General features: G+C 42.5%; 1 protein-coding gene across 5 annotated transcripts in view; it reads left to right on the forward strand.

Moving 5' to 3' along the window:
* FCSK (fucose kinase) overlaps positions 1-17,550 on the forward strand; it is an 86,200-nt gene that overhangs the window by 31,334 nt on the left and 37,316 nt on the right. For all 5 annotated transcript variants that reach the window (XR_013624922.1, XR_013624923.1, XR_013624924.1 and 2 more), the window contains exons 13-18: positions 4,530-4,692; positions 4,837-4,970; positions 7,077-7,178; positions 9,462-9,632; positions 10,019-10,092; positions 14,484-14,857. Coding sequence is in view for 2 of the 5 variants with exons in the window: in XM_068130329.2 (XP_067986430.2) it covers positions 4,530-4,692; positions 4,837-4,970; positions 7,077-7,178; positions 9,462-9,632; positions 10,019-10,092; positions 14,484-14,857 (1,018 nt within the window). In the remaining 3 variants the exon portion in view is untranslated. The remainder of the gene's footprint in view (positions 1-4,529; positions 4,693-4,836; positions 4,971-7,076; positions 7,179-9,461; positions 9,633-10,018; positions 10,093-14,483; positions 14,858-17,550) is intronic.

The raw sequence follows: 17,550 nt of genomic DNA on the forward strand, positions 1-17,550 counted from the left end.
CCTAGATATGACCTTCCTAACAGAGGATGTTGACACTTGGCAGAACAATGAGCACTTCAAGGCAGCCAAGTCCATTGTGGATGGGCTTAATGTTGTGAATGACCCTGCGGAGAGAGCAGTAAAGCTCGCAACTGATTTTGTCTCAACTGCAAGAAGAGAAGACCACTTCCAAAATCTTCTTCAAGTGGTTGAATGTGACCGCAAAGCGAGGCCAAATTTGCGGAAACGAGCAAAGTTGGAGTAGTGACATTGGCGTTGTGCTTAATACATTTTCAAACTTTTAATCAATGAAAGTACAATACTACAACACTGTACTACAACTTTGTAATATGAAGAACGATTTTGGTTAATTTTACATTGACATGTAAGGTTGTTTTAACTGTTTGATATTAGGCATTTAGTAAAAGTAGGACTTTACTTTTGTATATAGGTATAATGGTTAATTTTACATTATCTTGTAGTTAATTTTACATTATCTTGTAAAGTAGTTTAGCTGTGGCCCTAAATGGCCCTAAATATATAAAAGTGGCCGGTGGCCACCCAGGACCACCTCTGATTTCATCTATTTTTTGCATACATACTTCTACCAACAAGTGTAACATTTGAGGGAATAGACATTAAAATACAACAACTTTTTGAAAATCATGGGGCGTTTGATGCACCCTAATGCGAGTGTGTGCACTCTTTGTGTATCCATTGCTCCACACAATGCTATAAACTCAGATTCAGCAGCACCTGTCGTTCAGTACACATATGTAGCTGAGCTTTATCTGGGTTAGTACAACAGCGTTTATTCCCATCCAGATCCATATCGTTGTTCTTCTTTTGAATCTTTATATGCATTTATTAAAACTGGTCAACAACAATTCAAGCCATTGACGTGGATAGAATCAATGTCCACTGTGGGTCGAATATGAAGTATTTTAATGGCTTGGAGAGTTTATCAGAAATCAAAGCAATTACGAAAGATCAGCAATTACAAGAGTACAGTAACACAGCAAACCAGTACACAGGAACAATCTCCGAAATCTCTGAATGAATGGCTCAAACTCACTCTTATATAGGATTTTCACACAATGGTATCGGATGTAAATGTGCAGGTGTATGGTAGGGAAATATGGGTCATGAGCCATCCTATCTGTTTTCGAGGTGACATCTTGCGTCAGCAATGCACCATGACAATCAAGGGAAAACGTATGAGAATGGGTAGATGAAGCAAGACGTCAAAGTGAGAGGGGTTTTGCCGGAACTCAGGACAATCCCTGATTGATATCTCTCTCTTTCGTACTCCCTCACACCATCCTTCCACTCAAACCGAAGGTTTGTTTATGTCTCGTGGTGCAAGTGTCGTGCAACATGCCCCCTCCCAAGGCCAGGTGACATTTTCCCTACCTCTCCCACAGTCATCGTGGCGCCTCCGTCTATTTACCTCCGCCACCGAAGGTGGATGGAGGTTATGTTTTCACCCCTGTCTGTTTGTTTGTCTGTTTGTGAACGAGATATCTCAAAACGTTGTGGACAGATTCGGATGAAATTTGGCAGAGAGGTAGGGCATGTGACATGGACGAAATGATTAGATTTTGGTCAAGATCCGGATTCGGATCCAGCTACTATAATGTTTTTAAAGTGATTCTTTACCATTGGGAGATCGGGCCAAAAACGATACATAGCAGGATATCTCAAAAAGTTGTGGACGGATTTGGATGAAACTTGGTGGACAGGTTGTGTGTGTGACGAGGAAGAATCGATTCAATTTTGGTGAAGATCTGAATATGGATTCGGATATGACGATTATTAAATTTTTAAAGTGATTATTCACCATTGAGTGATATGACTAACCAGGCGGAGGTTTGTTCTCTACTGAGTGCCGTTCTCGTTCATTATTTATTTTGTCCCTTTAACCCACATATGCAGTCCAAGTTTATATGAAATATATATATATATACACTAATAGTAATAAGTACTAATTCCTAATTAACTTCATTCATATCGATTATAAAGAAGGATAAGTAATGTAACATAATTGTTTGTGGCATTTTCGCAGCTAGTTTGGTTTAAAATATAAGTTTCGCATCATTAGATTTCAGAATTAATTCGGAAAGTGTTTCAGGTTAAATTTTCCTTCCACACCATGCATAAAATGATCAAGTCCAAAGATTCGCGTTAGCACCAATGACAAACCTAAACTTAGATGCTGTCATGACATGTATATTTGTTTTATGTTCTTTTAAAAATATCTTTAGGGAAGATTGAGCAGTGTAATCATGAAGAACTAATCAACGATTAAACTTACTAGCTTTTATGGCACGAGATATTTCTGCACTTTGTTATTATTTACATATTTTGATTGATATTTGATATATACTTACTTTTTCCACATGCGAAATTTGCATTTATGTTTATATAAATTATACAATGGACTACAAAATGTAAATGTTTCATGATATTTGTTATATTATATCACCTTTATCTATCAATATTGTTGAAATGAAGATCAAATAGCTGTATGTTGAAATATGTTGAAAAAGTCAAAACTTTACATGGGGTGTACTTACTTTTTCACGTGACTGTATATCCTCTGGATGACGTCATGTGGCATTGCAGCCATATTGGATTTCATGAAAAACTTCTAAAATGCACCTCCTTCATTTTGGGATCAATTCAGTTCAAACTTTGCATAATTGGGTCCGGGCTGCCGTTGTCAAGGACGTTGCACACTTGTCCAATCAGAATGGGGCGTCTTGGTCCCCGGGGCATCACTGCTTGCAGTTTTGATTTCTTCTTGTTTCCATATTTTTTCACAGTAACATCCCGACATCCTTTTTCATAAAAAAAAAAGAAGTTTTTATTACTTGTTAAAAAGCTTTCAAACGACCGCAAAGTAAATCGAATGAAATTTACTGTGAATCATTTACTCGATTTTACGTCATTTCCTCCATCCTGAGGAAGTACATTTAGGACGTCAGTCAGCGTTATCTTCATTCTTAACATACTCAGCATTAGGCCCACATAAGCTATCCTGGCAAATAATGAACAGCGAATGACATGGGACTTAGTTCATTGTTGGCCACATATCACACTCTGCTTGACCCACACTACTGTCCCATCGAGTTTGGTTACAATGGGTACAGGCATAGCCGAGATATAACCATACATTACCCACGATGGTGTGGAAAGACAAATACACGCAGAGACAGAGACAGACAGAGCTGGTCATTCTAATACTTCGCTAACCCCTCCGGAACCGAGGTATAAATCGATTCTTCGCCTGAAAATCTGTCACTATATTGTTACTTATTAGCCCTCCAATAGAAAGGGTCCCCCACATGAGGTTTGCTGGGGGCCACCCACATACCCAGCGGAGGCTCTGGGGGAAGGTTAGAGATTGCCTTAGAGGAGATAGAACTGTGTAGAATAGTATGGACCACATGCGAGTAGGAAGCCAATCTTGATGCAAGAAAGTAGGGATCTGTTAGCTTAAGTGTTGTGTTTGAATGTGCATGATACGAGGGTCGTGTTTGTGATAAGATAGAGTTTAAAGTTAAGGAAACGTGTGTAAAACCTCATGTAAACATCCATCGGGCGTGCCGGGTGACATTTCTTCAGAACAATGTTCTCAACAGCCCAGAAAATCGAAGCAGAGATCCATGGGATTCTGCTAGTCAAGGAGAGAGGGGGGTTGATCTCTAATCGTCCCCTGCACATGCTCAACGCCTGGAGGAGGGGTGGAGAGTTGTCAAAGGAGACGTGGGAGGAGCCAGGGCTGTGGGTTATGTGAGGAGAATTGAGCGGGAACAGAAGACAGAGAAGCTCTCATGATAGTGATGACAATCAAGATTGTTTGGTGAGAAGAATTGAGAGTGGGCAGAGAAGAGCATTTGTGAAGAGAACTGAAGGAGTTGCGAGGACAATTGGAAGGAGGAGAATTGTAAGGAGGCCATCCTGTCAGTCTGCCTCGGTCCTGGTGCTGTCTTCATCCTCCCCGATTGCCTGTTGATCGTCCTGCCCGAATCCTTATCACCTTTTTGTCGTCCTGTTGTCTTCTCATCCCTGCCCATCTCCTCATCACGAGCTCCGTGCCAATCCTCCCATCCCCCGCTGCCACCAGAGATAAGTCGCCCGGTTGTGTCCCTCATCCCATCTGTGCTTGTGACTGGGAGTGATGCACCTTAGTTTTAATCGGATTTATTTCACCCTTGTTTACCTCATTGTACATAGTTATTATTAAATTCATTTTTCCTGCGTGTTGTTTGTTCGGGAATAACCCCGTTTGGTTTATTAAAAGCTTTAAGCTCCTCGTCATTCCCCTCAGCTGCGCGCGCGAGCTTATATCGCTATAATTCAGAGCAGGGAGCCGAGGAACATCCACGGAATGTAAAGTGTGGCTTGAAGACCTCAACTCTCTGTTGAACTTTTATCCAGTGCCATTTGTACTTGGTGATGCATGTACTTTAAAGTTTTGTTTAGCTCTATTTTTGGTATTTGTAGTGGAAAACTATTGTAAGACTATGGTGTATTTTCTTCTGCAGCTTTCCCTTTTCTTTGACATCTTGCTTGCCATGGCAACAGCTGTCTCAGAGGAAGAGTTTGTAGCTGGTCGGCTTGGAAACAGATGTTCTACCGAGATGGTAATCGGGGTACAGGCCCGGAAAGTTCTTAGCCAAAACCTGCGTGGAATGGCACTCACGATGAGTAGGTTTATTCTGTTTTGTTTGCTTCTCGTTTTCTCGGTGCAACTAACTTGTAATGAAATTCTGTGCTGTAGTATCTCCAAAGCAATGAGCAGGATACGTCTTTTACATATGAAATGTAAAACGTCTTTTACGTCTGCCACAGTGTATGTTCCTGGGGCTCAGCATCTCTACTTGCAGCCAGCGGCCTCTCCCCTTCTGTCCATCTTGCTTTCTGCAAAGATCTTCGCTATTCCCAAGGCCTTTGACCATGATCCTCTTGCCCACTCTCACATTGCGGTACAGCGCAGTTGATGGCAGTGTGTGCAGTAAATATGTGTAATACAGCATTTCTCTTGTGATTTGATTTCATTTTATTCGTGAATTTTTAGACCCTGGTGCAAGAAGTCATTGACACATTAATTTATTTAATTAATCATTTTGTTTTGACAAAATGCAAAATGAATTTTTTTTTTCTTTCTGAAAAATCAAGTGGATGATGAAATACAAGTGGTCATACCTGACCCAGTTATACAAGTGGTCACAAATGTATTCCCAACCTGACAATTTTTACCCAGTATGCTTCATTATCAGCAAGGACGGCCACCCTCTTTGGAAAACCTTTTTTTGTACCGTATCTGTGAAATAATACACATCTATATAATAATAGCGTAAGGACTCGACTTTGTTATCCCTTTTACGCCGCACCCAGTGACCCGATGCCCACGGCACTAATGGAGTTACGATCTACGAACCGCGCTCTTTGTTTATCACGTACAGCCATACTCGAAAAATCTGAATTAGCCGACGTTGGGGCCCAAAAGCATCCAATTAACTGCCGATACGACGCCATCGTATTGGTGTCTGCTGGGCGAAAGCGAAGCGAGCCGTCCGCTGATTGGACAGTCGAGTGGTGTGAACATGGGTGGTGTGAACCAAATGGTCTTTTTATTCCCTTGAACATTTTAAATTAGGATATATAAGGAAACGACTTTATCGTCATTTTAATAAAGTTAAATGGAGTGACGTTGCGATACTCGGGGTGCGTTGCATAAATCCTCGTAACTCAGAGAGGTGTAGCAGGTGGCGAGACGTAAGGAAGCTTAAAGATAACGAGCTGAAAACAGACGAACGATATGTCGATCTCTTTCTACACCGAACGGAAATAAAAGTATGAGAGCGGGAAGGCATGGCCTGAGCACTTCGAGCAGAAAGGACTGATTGGACTTAACTTAAAGAGAAAAAATTGGAGCTTAACGGAAGAAGAAGATCCCATGAGCGCTCCCCTATGCCATCCATAATGGTACACTCTATCCATACACCACATCCTCCCTTCCGTGGATGTTCCACGGGTTTCGGCTAGTTGAAAAAGAATCCAGGTTCCTTTTGAAGTTTGTTGTTAGATTTTGTCTACCGATCGGAGTGGCTACATATATCTTACTATACTTCACCAAATGTCCGTCTGTCTGTCTGTTTGTCCGTTCGAAGGTACCGTAAAAACTGCTGAACCGATCGCAACGATATTTTGGGTGGATAATCCTGGGATCTCCAGGAGTAAAATAGGCCATTTAGTTTTTCCAATTTCAGCTTTGGTCTCCAGCATTCTCAGGTTTGGACTCCCACATAACATTCGCGTTCGCATAACGTTCATTGTGACGATGTTTTCATTGTGACGATGTTGTTTTCCCGGGTGCCGCACAAACGGCTGCACCGATCGCTGCACCGATCGAACTCGGTGACCTCGGACAAAGACCTTTTATAAGGACACGGGTTGAATCCCTGCTTGAGAGAATTCTAACCCATTTCAACTGAAGGAAACACGTATCGGGAGTACATACGACATAGCGATTGTGAACACGATTATCGATCACGATTCACGATCACGATCACCACGATCATAATGTATCGATCACTGTGGGATATTTGGTGAATTATAGTAAGATACTATTTAGATTTTGATGATTTGCATGTGATATGATTTAACGGATGTTTATATGAATCGTTTAAAATAAAAAAAAGCCTTCAATTTCTGATATCTTACCTTTTCATTTAGGCCTCCCAATTGAAGCCCCGCCCATAGGGCGGGTACTGTTGCTAGTAGATGTTAATATAAGGCATGATTAATGAGTCGGAGGCCGAACATAGTCGTTGATTGTCCTTTAACAAAACGGCTTATTTTGTTTCCACATTTTAATAATGAATTAAATTAACTTTTCTTCATCAATCTTTTTTCTTTTCTTTTTTGAACCATTTAATAAGGGAATCATCATCCTTGTTTTACTTTTCCACTTGAATTGTCAGGCCAAGGACTCGTCATCTGTAGATTCATTTAGCATTTTAAGAAGCTGTGGCAATTAACAGAGTTTAAAGCGACATTGACACCTATTATCTGTTCTTTGAACGTAGGCCGAAGCATGGGTGAGCCCAGGAAGTGTGGTGCTGAACAGCATTGTTGGTCCAGGCCTGCATGTTGAGGAGGGAAGTGCTGTGCTACATTGCCAACTTGAGGTAAAATTCCTATTGGAACTGAAGGTTTCTTGCTCTCTATAGCACTTTCTTTGCCTCATTGATATAAATCAATTTACAAGTTTTACCATGATGTTGCAACCAGCTTGGAAAAGAACAGTTTTGTTTTGAATTGATTGTTGTGAAGAAATTCTTGCATAACGAAAGCATCCCTTTGTTAACTTGCAGTTTCCACAACGTGTATAATTAAAGCCTCTCCAAGAAGTTCTGTCACTCAAGCTTTTGGGTCTCACTATCTGCCATGATCTTTCCTGGGAAAACCACATTTCCAATCTGGCCTCCAAAACCAGTCGCCAACTGGACATCCTCCGTCGTGCGAAGTCCTTCCTTGGCACACCTGAGCTCCTCACCACATGCAAGGCTTTCATGCATAGCTCAATGGAATACTGCTCTCCCCTCAGGGCTGGTGCTCCTGCCTCACACCTAGCTCGGCTTCACACTGTAGAAGCCAAAGCTTTCAGGATCATTGGAATCTCCCGCGATGAAGCTGATTCTGAGGGCCTTTCACTCTCTCACCGCAGGCAGGTTGGTGGTCTTTCTGTCTTCTACCGACTCCTCTCTGGCCTTGCTCCCCCAGCTCTGTCTGTGCTCTGTCCCCCAAATATTCCTGCAGGTCGCACAAGAACTGCCTGCAACCATTTCCTGGTGAAACTGCCAAAATCAAGACTCTCTGCTCACCATCACTCTTTCATTCCTCTTTTTTTCCGCCTCTGGAACAAACTCCCACACTCTCTTCAATCCCACTCCTCCCTCCAGGTCTTTAAAACAGCTGTTCACCACCATCTCCTCTCTTCCCCCATCCCAAACCTTGATCTTTTCTACCCCCGTTAATTCACCCCAAATCCACATCTTTCAATCCCTGACTTCATTCCTGAAATTCCTTGTAGTGTCAATTTGTTTTGTACCGTGTACCCCTCCCTCCTCCCCCCCCCCCCCAAAGCCCCCTCCCTTCAAACAGATCTCCTGATGTCCCTGTTCTCCACTGTTGTGCTTGTGTACTTCCCTCTCTCTTCCCATCTTGTCTCCCCATCCCCTTATTGTTTTACGTGTCTGTTTATGTTTGTTGTGTTTTATGTGCTAATATGTGTTTGATGTGCTAGCTCTTAAACGATCCTCGATGTTGTATCCAAAATAAATAAATAAATAAATAAAAAGTGTCGCAGGTTTGTTCACTCCGAGTGTCTATAAAGTTATTGGTTTCTATCTTTATATTCCATCCACTAAGGCTCGACATTAACCTTTTCTTTTCTAGGGCACACACTTATTGTATTTTTTTCCGGTACCTGAAGTCAAATTTTGGGTGACCGAAAAAAAAATATTTAAAAAAATGAAAAGAAGACCGAAAAACTTATTTTCAATGAAATTCAAGTTTAAAAATGTATATTTATGCATACACTGATCACTCAAAAGTCTAAAACGCATCAACCACCCTTTGCTTAATAGAGTGGGTTTTAAAATGTTAATTTCTTAAAGAGCAGTAAGATATTTATTTTGATTGAACTTCATCTTCACTATGTTAGATGTACACAACCCTTACACTGATACCGGAATTAATATAAGCCTTGGAATCTTGGGATGGGAAGTCCCATCATCAGACCTCGTAACCGAGGGCACATTCTCCTCTCGACCCCTCTCAACTTGTCCTCCTCCTGCTGCATCAGGAACACTCGCCTCTCGACTTTAAACCCCACTCTCTCCATTTCATCTTTTATGTCGTTATTTTAGTCGAAATGGTTTCCCCTGTCACTACAGTTAATTTTTTTTTCAGAGGTATACGAGCTGATTAGTTGTTAATTGAGCATTTCCAACATTGAATTCCCCTTTTTCAAAAATCCTGCATTGGAATTTTCTTGACATCTATGTAAACACCTTCCAGAGGTTGTTCTATCCACCCTTTCGTCAAGGGCTTCAAGCAGGCGGTGTGTCGCCATCTCATGTCATCCCCCATTATTATCCACAATCTTTATTATACCCATTAACCCTTCCTCATCCAATCGTTAAAGCTTGTAGATTGTTCCTCCTCTCCCTCCTCTTTGCCTTCTCATTTCCTTCTCATTCAGTCCCTTCATTTTTGTGTCTAACTTTTACCATGCTGCTCTTTGTGTCTGTTCATACTTTGTCATCTTGCTCTTCCATGAAGCTCGATTTTGTAAAGGAAAGCTTGTTCTTCTGATAACATGATAAGGAATACTTTTAAGGGTAGATTGTTAAAAAGTAATAGTTTCATATTCAAACGTTTTAGTCATGTACCTTACTTTACCATAGGGTGCCATAAAAGTTGGACATCACTGCATGCTTTCTGGATTGGGCCCAGAGGCCTGTGATTCATTGAGTGGCCTCAATCTGGCCAGCATCACCATTCAGTGTTGCAGTGTGTGCATCGGTGGGTCAACCCAGAAGCTTTACATTATGTTGGGCACCAATGATTCATTACAGGTCTGTATATGTCTTACCATGCACAATCATTTGTGTGGTTTGAAATGTTATACTTCCCAACACTGCAGCCAAATGTCCACAAATTTATAAATCGATCACGATGCAGATGTTCACCAATTGTTGACGGGATTTCATTTGTCGACCTTTCAAAACACTCACTGCATGCAGTCACTAGCTGCATCACTACCCCAACTATAAAACCACACGGATTAAAGATGACATGTTGATTGACGTATTCCTAATTCCTCATCACTCAAGATGACCAGCTTCATCCTATTGCTCTCACTAATGAGCAGCACACATCATCGCTGAGAAAGGAAATACTCAAACCGATGCAAGTTGACTCTGCTTTGTTCTTGCATTAATCATTTGCATTGCTGTTTCAGGTATCATTTGATGCGCCGGGTGCTACTTTCCTCAACCGGCCGTGGCAGGAGTTTATCCTCCACACTGGCATCCGGTCAGTCAGTATCATGGCGTGGATGGTGTTTTTCTGTTTGTTTGTTTGTTTGTTTTGACTATGCCTTGAAAAAGAAGAAGCGATAAAATCACGGATTGGTAAAATAAGCAAATACAGTCGTTGTAATTGGTAAACAAATGTTCAGTTACTTCCATAACATTTATTTACCATCATTATTGCACATGTATTTCCTCACAGAAAAAGAATGTCTGAGAAGATCACAGTGAATAAGGTAATATTGATTCAACAGGTGATGTAATGGAAGGAAAGTCAAAGCATCATAAGCGTAACCAGCAGCCACATCCTCTGTCGAGGATTCTCTGATATGATCACTCACAGCAGAAGGTGGACCAGCAGCAACATCGACCTGAGCAGTCCTCACCTCTGACTGCCGGTGTGTCCATACAAACTATTTCCAGTAAATCTTCCAAATCCACAAGGCTTCCTTGATGTGGAACTCTGAGCTGCGTCAGGTTCTTATCTCTGCAGTCTGGCACTCCAAGTATGAATAGCAACAGGCCTTCCACTACCAGGCTCTAACCTTCACATTTCAGAAGCAAATCACTATATCAATTCATTTTGAACTCACCTGCTACCTGCGTGTTTTCTTTCTACGGTTCTGCAAGCTCCAACATATGTTCACTACTGGCTTTTCCTCATTTGACAACAATATGTTTGCCCAAGATATGCCTGGCTCTCGACTTTCTAAAAGCCTAGATATCTCTTGACCTTTGGTCCACTTCCATCTTCCATTCATTAGTTGCTACCAAGATCCTTCATCACTCGCTTTTCTTACATAATGTCATACTCCTCTACTCTCCCTCTTTCAGAAGTCTGCCTTGTTGCTCATCTTGCAGCACCGTTTTTAGAACTTGCCTCACCTCTGCTCCCAGAAAAATTAAACAATTAATCCTACCTGTCTACTCAACCCAGTCTGTCAAATCTGTGACGTTCCTCACCATCCCCATGTTCACGTCATCAGAGCCGAGAGGATTAGGTGTTTGATGAAATGATGTATGAAAGTTGGGAACAAGTTTTTCTTTCCTGCATTTTCGATTAACCAAAGAAAACGAACCACCTTTAGAGGCCATTATTCCCCGCGGAACAGGGGTTGGCCTTTTTCGGGCACTGTGGTCCCCTTTTTGAAGCAATGTTTTATGGCCGGATGCCCTTCCTGCCGCCAACCCTGTTAGTCGCCTCTTGCGACACACAGGGAATTACCAATGAACTGGTACTCAATTTGCCACCTCGGAAGGATGACAGACTGAGTCAACCACCCTGGTGTTAATTCAGCGATCGACCAGGATTCGAACCCAGGATCCTAGGATCCCAAGCCGGCACCCTAACCACTAAGCCAACCAAAGAAAAAGAAAGAGCAAATTTTTTGGCACTTTTGGTTTGTCTTACAGCACTACTAGCTCGTGTAAGGAAGATTATATTGAAAGTGTACAAAATCTGCTTACATTAATGCAAGCTGTGTATTTCGAACGCACAACCTTGTGTACCTTTCGGAGAAAACTTTCATAAAGCAGGTGCAAATTGACACCATAGTCCGAAGACCCGGGAAGTCGGAGGAGGTTTGAAGTGTAGAGTTCTTCCTCATCAGGCATTCGCCATCTTCTGGTAGTCCCACGATGAATACATATCCTCCGCCAGGATGTATTTCCTCCAGACACAGAAACGATGTTATCAAACTTTACCATCTTAGAATTTCACACTTGATGCAGCTATCAAACATTTTAACAACATCCTTACCACCTGTAGCAGATACTCGTGTTTAAAAAAAATAATCTGTGAGAGCAGTAAATGGCTTCCTGGTTTTGTTTGTTTTTGCGAGTGATCATTCTTGCCAATATCGTTGTCCTGCTTTTTTTTGTGAGATGGTTTTGCAATTACTCGAGTTGACTGTACGGTGCTTACGTATCCCACATTGCGCTTTGCCAGTATACTTCAATATGCATAAACATGCACATTATTTGCCTTTGTGGGAAAATTAGTATGCAAATCAAAAGTAGCCACAATATAAATAGCTGACTGCTCATGCATACGGAAGTGGAAAAGGGGGATTTTCTATACCAATTGTCGCTACATTTCAGTTGTGAACGTGACCAATATGCATGATTTAAATTTTACTTTTTCTAAATACAGGAATACACAGTCACACAAATATGTTCCCAGATGCGTGATCAATAATGCTCCTGGACAAAAAAAAAATGATGAGCGCGATGGCGTGCAAGAGCGAACATGCACCTTAAACACGAGCCACTGCTGTAGTAACAGACATACCACAAAGTTGCACAAAAATATTCAACCCTAACTTTGCTATTCTGCAGAAATCAAGCACCTCATTCATACAAGAGAGCCACTTCATAAAAACACAACCTGCCCCCCTTCACGTGAAAAATTAGAACAAATCTGCATTCTTCATAACAACATCATCCAGCAAATAAAACGACAAAAGCAACAAAACTGGCAACAATATATCGAATCTTTAAACTTTAAAACTAAATCCAAACAACTTTGGCAAACAATTTAAAACATTCACATGTCCAGCTTTACCCCAACCCCAACCCATAAAGCACTAACACATACAGCAAACACCATTCCTACTTAACAAAGAGCAAGCTGACCTCCTCATAAAATGTTACTCACAGACAACCTGGAGACACACTTGCAGAGACAACAGACATATAATTAAATTAAATGTAAGTGATTTAACCCAATTAAACAGTGATGAAGTTCCTCCTTTTACTTTAGAACAAATATCAGACACCATTAGAAAACGTAAAAACTTATCCCTAACAGGCCCAGATCTTGTGTTCAATTTACACTTAAAACTTCTTGGTACACACGACCTCCAAGCACTAACAAACATATTCAACTATTCATGGCGTCACGATATTATCCCATGTATATGGAAACAGATTGCAATCAATCCCATTCTAAAACTGAACAAGGATCCCAACCATCTTGCCTCTTTGCACCCCATATCATTGCTCCGTTGTACAGCAAAGTACTTGAGCACTTCATTCTCTCTCTCTCATATTAACTCTCATCCTCATCTAGCTCGTCACCAACCCTCATTCTCCAAACCACAACTACTTATCTCACCACCTTAATGCAATTCATTTCAGATGGACTTCACAACCCCAAATCCCCCAGACTACCTTCGACATTGACAAAGCTTTTGACACTGTACCTAGACACACACGCGTACAAAATATCATCACAACAAACTTTGGATCTCAAACTTTTTTTCTTCCAGGAAAGCACGTGTTCCAATCAAGAACACCTTTTTATCATATAAAAACATCCCAAACAGTCTCCCACAGGGAGTTACCGTTCCCCAGCACTTTTTAACCTCTTTATGCATGACATTCCAGAACCTCCTCCTCATTTGACAATTCCTTACTTATGCAGATGACCTTTCCATATCAACAGAAGACAATACCATAAATACAACCACTCACTTACTCCGACAATACGTAAAACAATTCCAACACTGGCTCACACTTAACAGAATCACCATCTCGCCAACTACTGTAAATCAACAATCACTCTACTAACCACAAACAAACGTGAATCCAATTAACACTCAACAATCCCAATATACAACCAACAACTCTCCCCTAAATAAAAAAACCTAAAACTAGAAAGCATCTCAAAATGCGAAGCCCATCCGCGTCCGTTTTGTACTTGAACTAAATTTGACGAAACCAACAGTTAAAAAGCAATTGTACTTTTATTCATTAGTGTTCTCCATGTTCTCATAATAAAGGTTTGTTGGAGATTTTATGACAAAAGCTCAATTAGTAAAAATGTTGTAGCTTGCACAGACACACTGAAACTCAATGGCAAATAAATAAACACGGAATCCATTAAAAAAAAAAACAGACATCTCATGCTTGACGTGTTGTGGGCGGAGCTAATAAGGGATCATTATAGTCACCATGACTTTGTCCTTTGACATTTTCGCCCAATTATTAATTAGTGTTTTCCATATTGTCATAATAAAGGCTTGTTGAAAATTTGATGACAAAAGCTCAAATGGTGACAAAGTTATGGCCTAGACAGACAGTCAAAAAATAGATAGCCAAAAATGAAACTGCTTTTGCACTTACGTGCTGTGTGGTGATCACAACTGCCAAGTTTGGTGAATTCCCACAAAACAATTAAGGAGGAGATAGCATAACAGACAGATGGAGGCGATTCTAATATCTTTCCTCCTCCACCGCCCCCACCCCATTCTCCTCCCCCTGCTTTTATTTATTTATTTATTTATTTATTTGTGTTCGGATAAAAAATACCCTGCACAATAGTGTTGTGTGATGTCATGACAATTGACATTTGCAGATAGTGTTTGAGCTATTCCCTTTCATGGATCTCTTCAGTGAAGCAGACCTGTGGAGCATGGGGGATGTGGAACGCTCGCTCTGGACTGCTCGGCTTTTCCCAGTATTGTTGCCCAGTGGCCCTGCTACTCTCGATGCCATTGTGTGGTTCCTGGAGTCATTGACGGCTGAAAAACCACAACACCACAAACTTGCTCAATGGCAGTCGGCTTGGCGGCTTCCTCTCAAAGAGATCCTTGGCAGGGTGAACAGCAGATTGGCCTGTATGGCTCTGCGTGAGGTCTTTGTGAAATCCACGAGAGCAACTATCGCGGCAGGACTGGAAGACTGTGTGCCACACAGCTTATTACCGACACTGCGTGCTGCGCTCTCTTATGGTGGCATGAATGAAATGCTGGAGACTCTGGATGATGGTACGTCTTCAGCTGGTGTGTGTGTGTGTGTGTGTGTGTGTGTGTGTGTGTGTGTGTGTGTGTGTGTGTGTGTGTGTGTGTGTGTGTGTGTGTGTGTGTGTGCGTGCGTACGAGAGGGTCTTCGCTCAACATATATATTTTCCCACATATGTCCTCTCGCGAGATCTTGGAGACGGCGGCAGGGATTTTCGAAGCCCCACACGGTCTCCACGTTTTTCGAAGTTAAGTCTGTTCACAATTGTATTTTGTCGAAACTGTATTTATCTTTCGGTGTGTGAAGTTATTGTGTGCAACTTTGGTTGTTTCTCGGTGTTTATCTTTCATAAATTGATCGTCTGTTTGCCGTGTCGCGAGCAAGGCCTTGTACAGTGTGCACTGTACAACCTTGAGGCTTTGTTTTTCTCTCAGTGGTCCGTCGTTTGTGATCCAATAACTTTCGTTCTCTGTATTCCCAGTCTTTTCACCCATAGCCTACTTCCTTGTGTAAATCTCAACTCAAAAAAAAAAAAAAACATTTCCTTCTCTGTTCTCATTCGTTTATTCATTCTTATTCGTTCGTTCGTTCTTCGACCACGTGTTTCTCCCCCATTTCCCCAGATAGTTTTCACTCATTAACCTTCAATGTTTACACTTTCCCCTCAAGTTATGTATTCCGTCATATTTTATAACACCTTTTTCTTCTTCTTCTTTAAAAGGCTGCTTTCGACTTGCTCACCAAATCAATTCATCCCAAAAAAAATATCCATCTCCTATAGTGCCTTTGTTCTACATTCCCTAAACTCTCCTGCACTCCATCCTCCATCCAGCGTCCTTAAACGTATTTTTAACTCGAAGGTCACAAGAAACTCATTTTGCAATAAATGTTCGTTTCCCATAAATCGTACACTTTCAAAAATCCAATCTCACCCCTCCCCTCCAAATCTTCCCCATAACCCCTCCCCTCCAAATCTTCCCCATCACCCCTCCCCTCCAAATCTTCCCCATCACCCATCCCTTTCAAATCTCCCCCCTTGCCCCCTCCCTCCTAAACTACTCCCTCACCCCTCCCCGCCAAGACGCCCCCTCGCCCCTCCCCTCCTAGACTCCTGCCTCACCCCTCCCCTCCAAATCTCCCCCATATCCCATCCCTTTCAAATCCCTCCCCTTGTCCCTTCCCTCCCAAACTCCCCCCTCACCCCTCCCCTTCAAATCTCCCCACCCTCATTGCTTCTCAATTTCCCCCCGCTCACTCCCCCTCCTCAAAGCGTCCTCCCCGCTTCTTCCCCCTTCAAACTCTCACCTCCATCTCCCCCAACCTTCTGCCTCGCTCTTCCCCCTCCTCAAATAACACCTCATTGTGGCTCACCCAATCACCATCAAAACTTTTGTCCGCCCCATCCTTCCCTTTCTCCGAGCTATTCTGAAATCTCTGACACACCTTCAACAGCTCTCCCTACCTCTTCCACCTCTTCCACATCTTACCCTACCCCTCCTCCCCCCTGTTCTGTATCTGATGCTCCCCCTTCCTCTTCATTAACGGTATGGACCTCAAACATCCGGGGCCTTCGTTCAAACTTAACTGATCTCTCCATACAGGTTGCTTCTGTCAAACCAGACGTGATCTGCTTAACAGAAACTTTCCTCCTTTATGATGTCTCTGATTCCATAGTATCTCTCCCGGGCTACTCCCTCCTCCGGTATGATAGACCTGAGCCTCGTCCTGGAGGCGGGGTTGCTATCTTTATCAAAAACTCTCTTCCTCACTCGCCCTGCACTGCACTCTCTCCACCTCACCCCCAGGAATACCTCTGGCTACGGCTTCCCCTTCGCTCCCACCTCTTGTTCATATGTGTGTTGTACCGTCCACCAAACAGTGATGACTCCATCTACATCTCGCTGTCTGATGATATGGACCAACTTCTATCTACTCATCCCAACTCTCTCTTCCTCATATGTGGTGATTTCAACTGTCATCATGCCAGTTGGCTGGGTGTGGGTACCTCTCTCACCAGCCATGGCTCCTCAGCAAAGGACTTCTGCGACTCACTGGGACTGACACAATCTGTCAATTTCCCGACCCGGATCTCAGTCAACGGAACATCTTCTCTTCTGGACTTGGTTATGACTAACTTCCCTGAAAATGTCTGCTGCTCTTCTTCTGCTCCGATCGGATCATCTGATCATGTCCTTGTTAAAGTGGACATCTCTCTGACCATCCTCAGGGAGCCTGCTCAGCGTCGACGAGTCTGGCATTTCACTCAGGCCAACTGGCACGGTCTTCAAGCAGCCATCAATCATCTGGACTGGTCTCCCATCTCTACCACCTCTGACATCAACTCATCCTGGGAATTCTTCCAAAGTAAATTGCTCTCTCTCATGCACAGATTTATCCCATCTCGTCTTCAGTTGTCATACCCTTCCTCCCGTCCATGGTACACGGAATCTTGTGGTGAGGCTGTTGCCCAGAAACAACTTGCCTTCGTCTCCTGGAAAGCAAATCCAACGGAAGGAAATCTCATTTCCTTTCACAAAGCCCGAAACAAGTGTGTGTCCACCCTCAGGAGAGCCAGGAAACAATATCTCTCCGTTCTCAAGACCGAACTCTCTTATCTGTCTCCCTCTTCCAAATCCTGGTGGCGTCTGGTCAAATCCGTTTCTGGTGTTTGTTCCCCCTCCATCCCCTCCCTTACCTCAAACGGCTACACAGCTGACTC

Source organism: Myxine glutinosa, chromosome 11 (assembly GCF_964187855.1).
Source record: "Myxine glutinosa chromosome 11, kmMyxGlut1.1, whole genome shotgun sequence".
Taxonomy (NCBI): Eukaryota; Metazoa; Chordata; class Myxini; order Myxiniformes; family Myxinidae; genus Myxine; species Myxine glutinosa.